Below are 11,257 nucleotides of genomic sequence, written 5' to 3'. Positions count from 1 at the left end.
TGTAATTGTGTATATTTGATTTTGTTGTTCATATTTTTACAATAAACATTTTCCTTTTGATTAGTAGCTTAAATAATAATATGTTCGGCTTATGAAAAAGATGGAATGAGAAATAAAATGATATGTCAACACTGAAACAGAATGAAACAAAACAATGCAACACAAATTGTACTTGTATACTAACTAGGACGACGTGTGCTTTTATGCATATATTATCATTAAGTAAAATAAAAAGATCACAATGCAATCCAAATACAACACATTCGTTTTGACTAAAATACTTTTTTATTTCCTTTTCCAAACAAAACTAAACTATATAAGACAACTAGAGTCCTTATTTAAAAGATGACAAAGATTACAGAATTTAACAGAATGAAACCTTATCAAGCAAAACTAAACCCTCTATCAACCGCATAATCTACAAAACTATATAACGGTAAAACCTTGTCACCATACTTCTCAAAACCCTCCAACTCCCTCTTAGCCTCCACCCGCAACTCCTCCGCCACTTCCACCGCCCTATCAACACCATAAACCGCCACATAACTCTTCCCCGTCTTCTCCTCCCCTTTCATTTTCGCCTCCAAAACATCATCCACTACTTGATACAAAATCCCCACCGCCCGCCCGTACCTTCTCAACCGTTGGATCTCATCATCATTACCGCCCGCCAGTAAACCGCCACAAACCGCCGAGCACTCGCCCATCTCACCGTATTTCTTTTCGTGGATGAATTCTACAGTGTTTGGTGGGCCCTCGAGGTCAACGAATTGACCCGCGGCCATGCCAGTGGACCCCACGGCTCGGGCGATTTCGGTGATGACGTGGAGGAGTTGGGTTTGGGGGACGAGGTTTGTGGGGGTGTGGGAGACGATGTGGCGGAACCCTAGCGGGAATAGGGCGTCTCCCGCCAGGATTGCCATGTCCATACCGAAGACAGTGTGGTTTGAGGGTTGACCACGGCGGGAAGGATCGTCATCCATGCATGGTAAGTCGTCATGGATTAGAGAGGCCGCGTGGACCTATAAAATTTCTCTTCATTATCTAATTTTATTCAAAGAGCAAATTGCAAAATTGGTCCATGTGGTTTCCATAAAGTACAGTTTGAGTCCATTTTTTTTCATTCGCATGGTCAGTCCAAAATTGAAGCTAACATTCAGATTTGGTCCCTCGAGTTAACTGCCGTCTAAAAGAAAAGAACTCAAACTGCACTTTTTGGGATACCACAAGGACCGAATCTACATGGAAATTTCAATTTTGGACTGACCATGCGAATGAAAAAGAAAGCGCTCAAAGTGCACTTTTTGGGAAACCACACGGACCAATTTTGCAATTTACTCTTATTCAAAGAGTAAATTAGAGAAATGGTCCTTATGGTATGTGAAATTTGCACTTTAAGTCCAAGTTTCAAAAATTTAGCACCAGCAATCCTCATCCTCATGGTTTCATTTTCTTTGATCCAACATTTCAGCTGTTAGTTTTTTAAATATGACCAAATTGCCCTTGGACCAAATTTGTTATAGATTTTTTGGATGGTGAATCACGAATTGATTGTAATGTTTACTAAAGTGAAAAAGCATAAGAGGAATTGGAAAATATAAGAAAAAGAATAAAAGAAGACTTACGTACCATTTCAAGGGCACAGGCGGTGGGGAAGGCGGCAAGGCGGTTGCCGCCAAGGAGTTCACAGGCGGCAACACACATAACTGGCGGTGCTCTTTTTGCTCCTTTTGCAAGAACAGAGTAACGCATGGATTCATAGATTTGATTAGGGTACTGGACAGGTATAGCTTCATCAAGCTTCTGATTAATTTCTTCTCTTAGAGTTGACCAATAAGTTTTAAGGTCAAAGGTGGTAGAGATTGATGATGAGATAGTTGAACAACATCTGATCTTTTTTTGAGTTGCAGAAAGTCTCTTTGGGAAATGAAGATGTGGACATGAACTTATGGCTGTTGCAAACACCATCTTTTCTTTTTTCTATCTTCCCTGTTTTTTGTTTAAATTTGAAGTTCAAATGTTCAATATTGTAGAGCCTAGATTCAGGAAATAATAATCTACTTTACTCTTTTCACCAATATGGGCTATGTACTTTCATTTTTTTTTTCTTACTAGACATTATATTTTGACAAATCTACCTAATTAGCAGTGAAAATTGCTTTGTGTAACATCCGCTATTCGCTAATGTCAAAATTCAGAAAGAATTCAACCAAAAAATAAATGAAATCGCAGCAAGAATTTGAAAAAAAAAATAAGTTATTTGCTGAGAAAATGAGAAGATGACAGAGAAGAAGGTGAAATCAATAATACCTAATGATGCTGAGGAGATGAAATCGCATATGAAGGAAAATTCAGAGGCAAAGTGGAAAAATATGAGGCAGTCGTTGAGATGATTGAGGTCGCAAACCTTATTTGCTGAAGGTAAAAGGGGAAGGGTAAAATTGTATTTTTATTTCTTTTGCATCCGTATGAATTTAGAGGGGAACCTCCTCAAAATCAGAAATCATTACCAATCAATATGCAAAATTAGCTTTGAAATCGGATTCGACAATCAATCACATAAATAAGTATGCAAAATCAGAAATCATATGCTTGGAAATCGATCAGATGGAAAGTAAGAAAAAAAAAATCGGTATTATTACCTGTTGCAGAAATTGTTTGCAGGCTCCGAATCAATTGCAACGATGGAATCGATCAGCTGGAGAAGCACCAGAAGTTGGAATCGATGTATTAAAACAATTGTAGATGGTGGAAGAAAAGGGGATTACAGATTCGAGCTACCAGCAGCTTGTGGGAGGCGACATTCGATGAGCGCAACGATGGAGGATGTGGGGTACTGGAAGCTATCACGATGATGATAAGGCCATAAGGGTAAGTTAAGGGTAGTTGTGTCTTTTACGACAGTTATGTAAAGTAAGAAAGTAGTTTTAAGATGTAAAATTGGTCCTCGTATTTTATTCAAAATTTACTTAAAATAATTTGGATGGACGCAAAAAGTTTTCAATTTGTATGGATCGTATAAAATCAAGATTTTTTTTTGTGTTTTTGGTCTTTGGAGAATTTGATAAGCCTGTTTTGATTTTTTTTTCTAAATTTTTGTATTTTTTTATATTTTCTTTAATAATTTATTAATTAAAAATTAAAAATAAAAGAATTGGGCCTCTCTCTCTCTCTCTCTCTCTCTCTCTCTCTCTCTCTCTCTCTCTCTCTCTCTCTCTCTCTCTCTCTCTCTCTCTCTCTCTCTCTCTCTCTCTCTCTCGATGATTTCCAAAGATAATCAATGTTTTGAATGAACTTCTCGATTTAAGCATATACTAAAAAGGTGTAAACTTAGGTCTTCGATTTCAACAGAGGGGAGGAAGGGATGAAAGGGTGTTCGTCTACACCAGAAAGGACAACCACCAAATTATCAAAACGCCACCAACACCACCGTCGACCGCCAGTCTCTAGAAACCTCTGATTTGAAACACCATTGATTTTCAGGCGAATATAAAGAAACCCTACGATCTGAAAATGACACATAGTAAACAAAAAGATCTCCAGATCCTCAGTCGAAACCTGATGGTACTGCCCTTCTCGTTTCGTTTTTGCTTTAAGCTGTCGATTATGGTTTTCATTCAAGATCTGGATTAGCAATCAGTCACTGAAAACCCTAGCAATCAACCGCCGCTGCCATCATTCCGATAAATTCTGATTTCAAATGGCGATGTTCTCGGGTCTATCTCTAACCCTAATCAAAATATGTCTCCACAACCGAGATGTGAAGACGAAATGAGATATGAAGGCAATATATGTAACATCGAAAAACTCAGGTATACCTTGTGAACCCTAATCTTTGAGCAATTGTCCATTATGGTCCTTGATAAAGAGAAGAGTGGTAGACGGGTATGCGGGGTGTAGTAGAGTGTACGCTCAGCGTACTCGTGTGCATGTTTGATTGCAGAGAGCCGCCTAGTATGTCGGGCGTACCAAGGTTTACGCAGGGCGTACCAGGCCCAGAAGGAAACCCTAATTTTAAGTGAGATTCCCTATTTAAAGAATGTTATGGCCCCTTGTTGGCCACCATTTCTAGAGACTTATCCTCCCTAAAACCCTAACCCTCGTTCTTATAGCAAGAGAGTGCCTTTGAGAGCTTGTTGGTGTGTTCTTGAGCATTAGAAGTAGAAAGGAAGCTTTGGAGAAGGAGTGAGAGCCCAAGCACTTGGATCTGAGCTTAGCAGTGAAGGAAGCTTCAATTGGAGGTAAAAAGCTTCAAGCTTTCCTACTCTTTTGTTTGTGTTTATGTGTGGGGTGTTTTAGGGTTTTTGTCCCCAAAGTTGATGGCTTTATGAGTTGATAAGCCCCTAGAATCTGAGATCTGTCCCTTGTTAGCTTATTTTGTGTTATAGAGCCATAAAAATCTAATCTTGGTCGTTAAGAGCTGACCATGCATGAGTTATTAGTCTCTTAAGGAAGGAAGTGGTATGAGCTGGGTGTTGGTGACCTTTACAGCCATGCAACGGCTTAAAGTCACTTAGTTTATGGATTAAGAGGCTTTAGAGTAACCAGATCTAGAATATGAGCTTGTATCTTAATCGATTCAGACCAAAAACCATTAAGAACATGAAACTAGGACTTACGTTGGGCGTAAACCCAAAACACGCAGCGTAGGGGTCGAGTTCCCCGATTCTGGATAGCCACGGGGGTACGCCCCGCGTATAGAGCTGGTACATGCCGCATATTGCCTTCTGTTGACTTTCGTTGACTTTTAGGGTTTTGGTCAACATTTGGACTTTTGGGCCTTGGAGGGGTAAAATGGTATTTTACCCTTCTGAAGGATTATTAGGAAGGGATTAATCTAGCCTTTGAGAGTTGTTATTAATTAGAGGAAATTGTTTATGTGATTAGGCGGAGGCTAGATCAGTAGTTCGAGTTTGAGATTATCCGAGTTACCCGAGGTGAGTCTTCTCATTATATATTACCTATAGTGGTATCTATGTGCAGACTGGATGGTCTTATGTGTATGTGTATGATTGTGACTTATGTGCTTGTGTTATATGTATCTTATGTGTTATATAGACCGGACCAGAGGGTCCAACGACTCATGAGGCCAGAGGGTCCTCGATCAGACCGGACAGAGGGTCCAACGATTTAGACCGGACCGGAGGTTCCAACGAGCTAGATCGGACCAGAAGGTCCAATGAGCTATAGGACTGGAGGGTCCCGCTAAGACACATTGACCGGAGGGTCATACCGAGTTATAGTCTCGAGTAGCTTATGTGTTGTATGTGGTATTTTGAGGAACTCACTAAGCATTTATGCTTACCGTGTTATGTGATATGTGTTTCAGGTACCAGCGAGGATCGCGGGAAGGCGCCGACATGATCTATATACACTAATGGAAAATTATGTACTTGAGATTCTGGGATATGTTTTATTGAGATAACATTTGATATATTTGAGATTTGGGATGATTTATGTGGGATGTGTTTTGTTTTTAAAAATGAAAAATTGTTTTAAATTTTCACGTTGTTACAAGTTGGTATCAGAGCCTTGGTTTGAGGGATTCGGATGTACCTTTGGGCGTATCTGGACTCAAACTGAGGATTTGAGAAAAATTTTCATAAAAGAAACAATCTTTCTAAAAGAGTAAAAGATTTTGAGAGAAGCAGAACGGAGCAGTGTGTACGATCAGCCAGTGCCCAAATGGTGATTTCTCAAAATACCCTTACATTATGTGTTATGAGATATTATGTGATATGCTATGCATGCTAGAATAGGCTAGGTATTCATATGTAGGACTAGAGTGCCCTGATTTGTGATGCCTCAGCCTAGGAGATTACTGCTCTTATGAGTTACTTCTAGAGTGAGTAGGTAGCAGTGAGGAGCTTATGAGTGGTCTACTGGAGGGTAGCCTGTGTTCAGTGAGATATAGTGTACTTGTTATCTGGGATCCTAGGAGGGGGACTTGGGGTGAATACTAATGCGGTGGGGAAGGTAGTATAAAGGCCCGTACTACTGGAAATACTAGATCAGTGAGCAGTCCAAGTAATCCTTAGGGTACTAGTGAACAAGTAGAGTTGAGTATCGAGTGCGAATATACTCGGGTGAGTCTCTAATTTATTTTATGTTGTGTTTCAGAGACATCATGGTTGGGACACGCCACACACTAGGGAGCAGCGATGTTAGCGATGAGGAGAGTCGTCGGATGATTCATGGCGAGGTGGCCGCGGCAATCTGAGAGGCCATCCCAGAGATGTTTGGGTCTATCAAGACCATGCTGATTGAGACGTTTGACGAGAGATATGCTGCTGTTACTGAGGTGACTGCTGCTGCAGCCACTGCAGCTATCGCTGCCGCGAGGCCACTAGGGGGTGACTCGTTGCTATACCGAGAGTTCAGCAACACGAAGCCACCAGAGTTTGACGGGACTCAGGATCTGATAGATGCGATGAGGTGGATCTCTGACATTAAGGAATGCTTCTACACCTGCTCTTGTCCGGAGCATTTGAGGGTACGGTTCGCTCTGAACCAGCTTCTCTTAGGAGCGAAGAATTGGTGGAAGTTTGTGACGGCTGATTTCACTCTTGCAAAGATTACAACGGTGACTTGGGAGAGGTTCACCACCATGTTCCGAGATAAGTATGTTCCCCCTGTGGAGAAGGAACGGTTGGCGCAAGAGTTCTTGTCCCTCAAGCAGGGAACGGAGTCCGTGACTGTGATTACACGGATGTTTCTTGAAAGGGCGTTGTTTTGCCTGGAGCACGTGTCTATCGAGCAGGCACATATGAGCCGATATCTGAGCATACTGAGGAGGGACATTCGTGAGTTTGTGGCGAAGTCGACATACCATACATTTGCCGAGCTCCAGGCAAATGCCCGAAAGAGGGAGATTGAGCTAGAGACTCAGGCCAGGGAGGAGGCCGAGTCTCAGAGGAGGGACAGGAGACTGGTGCAGTCACAGCTGGTAGCCAAGCGGGCAAAGCCCGTTGATTCGAGATCTGGGGGTCAGAAGGGCCGCACTTGTGGGAAGTGCGGCAATAGCCATGAGGGAGTATGCAGAGCAGGGGTGTGCTACAAGTGTGGCAAAGAGGGGCATTTCGCGAGGGATTGCCCCAAGGGGTTTGCAGTTTGTTTTCACTGCAACCAGACTGGACATTGGAAGGCCGAGTGCCCGCAGCTACTTCAGGGATCAACACAGGGATCTGCACCTGCTGCTAGAGCTACTGAGGCCCGGCCAACGAAGGTCGACGCACCGAAGGCTTGCGGGAGAGCCTTTCAATTGACAGCGGAGGAGGTCCATGCAGCGCCCGACGTCGTGGCTGGTATGTATCCTTTTATTTACTATTAATGAGTTTGAGATATTGTGCTTATATTGTGGTATGATTAGGTACTTTTCTTGTGAATTTTGTACTTGCTTTGGTGTTATTTGACTCGGGTGCGAGTCGATCTTTCGTGTCATTAGCGTTTAGTCAGCACATCAGTATCCGACGAGAGGCGTTGAGTCGACCTCTGCGAGTTTCTATAGCTGATGAGAGAGCAGTTTTTGCCACTGATATGATTCGAGGATGTGTACTCGAGATTTTCGGTGTTGAGTTTCCGATATATTTTGCGATGGGGGATGTCTGTGTCATCATGGGCATGGACTTGTTAAGCCGATTCGGAGTTGTATTCGACTGCGAGGATCAGTTGGTGACCATACGAGATCCTAGTGGAGGAGTACTTACGGTGTATGGCGAGGGTACCCGATCTGGGTCGGCATTTTGCTCGCCTACCAGGGCGAGACAGAGTCTACAGCAGGGTTGTAGAGGGTTCGTAGCCTATGTGATGGATGCACGAGTTGCTGCAGGGAGGCCGAGTTTTGTCGATGAGGTTCCGATAGTGTGTGAGTTCCCGGATGTTTTCCCCGAGGAGTTGCCGGGTGTGCCTCCGGAGAGGCAAGTGGAGTTCCACGTTGATTTGGTTCCTGGAGCGGCGCCTATTTCCAAGGCACCCTATCGCCTTGCGCCACTAGATATGCAGGAGTTGTCCTCGCAACTTTAGGAGCTGCTGGGGAAGGGATTCATCCGACCGAGTAGCTCGCCGTGGGGAGCGCCGATCCTTTTTGTTAAGAAAAAGGATGGTTCACACCGGATGTGCATTGATTACTGGAAGTTGAACAAGTTGACGGTCGTGAAGCGTTATCCACTACCGAGGATCGACGATCTGTTCGATCAGTTGCAGGGTGCATCTTGGTTCTCCAAGATAGACTTGAGGTCTGGATATCATCAGATGAGGGTGCGGGATGAGGATATCTCGAAGACGGCGTTTAGGACTCGTTATGGGCATTACGAGTTCATGGTGATGCCTTTTGGGCTCACCAATGCACCAGCAACGTTCATGGACCTTATGAACCGAGTGTGCAGGCCGATGTTGGATGGATCGGTGATTGTTTTCATTGATGACATTCTAGTGTATTCGAGATCCAGAAAGCAACATGAGGAGCATCTGAGAGAGATCCTTGGAGTGTTGAGAATGGAGAGAATTTATGCCAAATTCTCTAAGTGCGATTTCTGGTTACGAGAGGTCCAGTTCTTGGGACACCTCGTTAATCAGAATGGGATATTTGTCGTGATGGGTTTTGAGCAATACATCATTCCTATGGTGTACATGCAAACCCTAATAGCTTTTGGATCTAGTTTGTCTAATGAACATGGAATTGATTATCCAAAGCTATAAACCCTAGATCTAGCATACAATTAATCATATTAACATAAAATAGGGTTTTGATCTTACCTTTGGTTGTTATATAGCAATAACAATCAATCCTTGGCTTCAGAAAACTTAGTGCCTCAAATGTTGCACCTCTAATGGAGTCACAAACACCAAGAGCAACTTGGATGAAGAGGAGAAGAGAGGAGGCAGCCAAAAACGTCTACAAACCCTAAAGAGAGTCTTAGCCACTTTTTTTGGGCAATAGGGTTTCTTTATATAGGTAGGCTATTAGGGTTTTCAACTAGGAAACCCTAATTTGACTGCTTAAGCCCTAAGCAGCCCATGGATTCCTTTAACATATCTCTTGGACGATTTCTAATGGGCTTCCCCATAGAATTTGTCCAACATATATATTATTAAGTAATCCATAGCCCAATTGCAATTATCTTATAATTACAAATCCATTCCCCTAAGTTTAATTGATCTCGTTTAGCCACAAAATTAATTCTTGACTAATATTAATTAAACATGATTTCTCATTTAATATATTATTCTTATAATATATTAATAAATCATAATTAAACCTTTTTTTCCTTAATTCATCTCACATATTGCTATGGTGAAGGCAACCCAAAAGGACCATGCACAATCGGGTCAAGTACATACCAAAATAGTTATGGACTTAGACACTAATCCAACAGTCTCCCACTTGAATGAGTCTAATAACTATTATGCGTATAACTTCAGATCCTGATTAGCAATCGTAGCTTTCAAAAGCCGCTGTCAACTCTGATCTTATCAGATACGCGTGTCCTTTAGATAAGGGATTATATATTCCTCCATTCTAGATATCGTATAGACATGAGACATGATTTTTAATCATTCTCTCTATACTATTTCCCGACTTCCGATTTATGAAGACTGACAACAAACTACAATTGAACACATCAAATTAGTCCCGGCTTGGCCAAGCGCTTATGTGCCATCACTAAATCACCGAGGGGCCCAAAGATATCGCTTTTATCCCACTTTGGATAAAAGGAATGGATAAACTTCGACTCAAATTCTCGCTTGCATTCACTCATCAAATCACACACAACAATAAGTTTTATGACACCAAGTTACTGGTGCGTTTACATATTATCAATGTGCAACCGACCAGCAAATAACAACTCACACATCTTGGTTTTAAGAATATACAATATTATCGACTCACAATCACTCGTGATAGAATCCATGAAGTGATTCTTGTGAGCGCGGGTTTAATCCAATGCTCAAAATCATATTCATAAGCACTCATCAACGTTGCAACAAACCTTTTCTATGTCTAATACACTTTAGACAATCTACAAACCAATTCATGACAGTCTTCATTCATACCTACTTCCAACATATGAACGACTGTGGACCATTCTAATAACTTGATTATTCTGAAATAATTAATTATTCAGGAAGTCAAAACATGCAAAGTGAAACACAAAAATAATACTAATCCTATATGGTCCCAAACCTTTGAGTATAAATAAAACACCTTTTATTCATCACCATATCGATTACTCATTATTTGTTGTTTCTGTTAATTAACTTATTACTTGAATTATTACTACACTTATCCCATGCTCTCAGCATGCACACAATGTTTACCTACGGTCCTTACTTTGTGAAACAGATCAAATGAACACATTTCCAATCATACTAATTTCACAACTCCCAATCCTTATCACAAGTGTAAGAATATCAAATCCTTGCCACTTATAGAATATGCTAGATTCTAACATTTTATGCAATGATCCTTTCGTAAAGTAATAGCTCAAAATCATCAAGACTTGGCCAATCTCTATCAGAAACAATTCTATAGATATGATGTCTCTCACTCAAAGTACATTCCTTTGAACATCCTTTTTGCATAAAAGTTTCTAATATAGACATAGATTCTTAATATCCAACTCCCAATATGGAAACATTTCCATATTTTCCATATGACAACTCATTCTTAATAGAATCTTATCTATTCATAATAATGTCGATATAGTCCATCCAATACCATACTTCCAACTACTCACAAGCGACCAATCCTCAGCGAGCTTTGGATCGTTCTTTGATAGTTGTTTAATTATCTTAGTCAAAACCGATTCTTGTCCTTTTTCCCTCTAAATGCATTAGACATTTGGAAAATTTTAGAATGGTCAAATATAATAGCACTTGCAATCAATCCTATACCCGAAGCGTATGGGACACGATGCATAATGTCTTACATAAAGATACGATACTTTATCAATCTTCTACCATAATATTTTATGTGTCACGTTCTTACAATTCGAACTATGAAGAGGGATACCGTAATCATAATCGAAATTTAAGAACACACTATGTATCCTTTGACTAAATTTATTAAAATTTCTCAATCTAAGCTTTAGATTTTGAAACGAAGTACAATATTCTCTCCCTTAATTATAGCAAAACAACTTTTCAACCCTTACGACTTTGCAAAGTATAACTCTTGTTTTCTATAATTAATATTGCTAACTTGCAATACTTGCCTTAATAATCATACAAGCACAAAATTTATGCTCCCACTATCATG

The 11,257-nt window shown here is 40.9% G+C and overlaps 1 protein-coding gene across 2 annotated transcripts; it reads right to left on the bottom strand.

Moving 5' to 3' along the window:
- Positions 1–266: 266 nt before the first annotated feature.
- GGR (geranylgeranyl reductase) lies at positions 267–2,870 on the bottom strand. 2 transcript variants are annotated; one of them, XM_079008865.1, is made up of 4 exons: positions 2,643–2,870; positions 2,311–2,415; positions 1,630–1,989; positions 267–1,022 (listed from the first exon to the last, which is right to left on the bottom strand). In XM_079008865.1, the coding sequence occupies exons 3-4, from the start codon at positions 1,966–1,968 to the stop codon at positions 384–386; spliced, it is 978 nt and encodes a 325-aa protein (XP_078864991.1). In that variant the 5' UTR covers positions 1,969–1,989; positions 2,311–2,415; positions 2,643–2,870; the 3' UTR covers positions 267–383. The 2 variants fall into 2 exon arrangements, with proteins under 2 accessions (XP_078864991.1, XP_078864990.1); XM_079008864.1 differs by lacking the exon at positions 2,311–2,415 and having other exon boundaries at positions 2,643–2,869.
- Between the last annotated feature and the right edge of the window lie 8,387 nt (positions 2,871–11,257).

The sequence above is a fragment of the Lactuca serriola genome, chromosome 7, assembly GCF_051521515.1.
Source record: "Lactuca serriola cultivar US96UC23 chromosome 7, Lser_US96UC23_V15, whole genome shotgun sequence".
Taxonomy (NCBI): Eukaryota; Viridiplantae; Streptophyta; class Magnoliopsida; order Asterales; family Asteraceae; genus Lactuca; species Lactuca serriola.
Note: the sequence above shows the minus strand (reverse complement) of the source record. Positions and strands in the feature narration are given on the sequence as shown.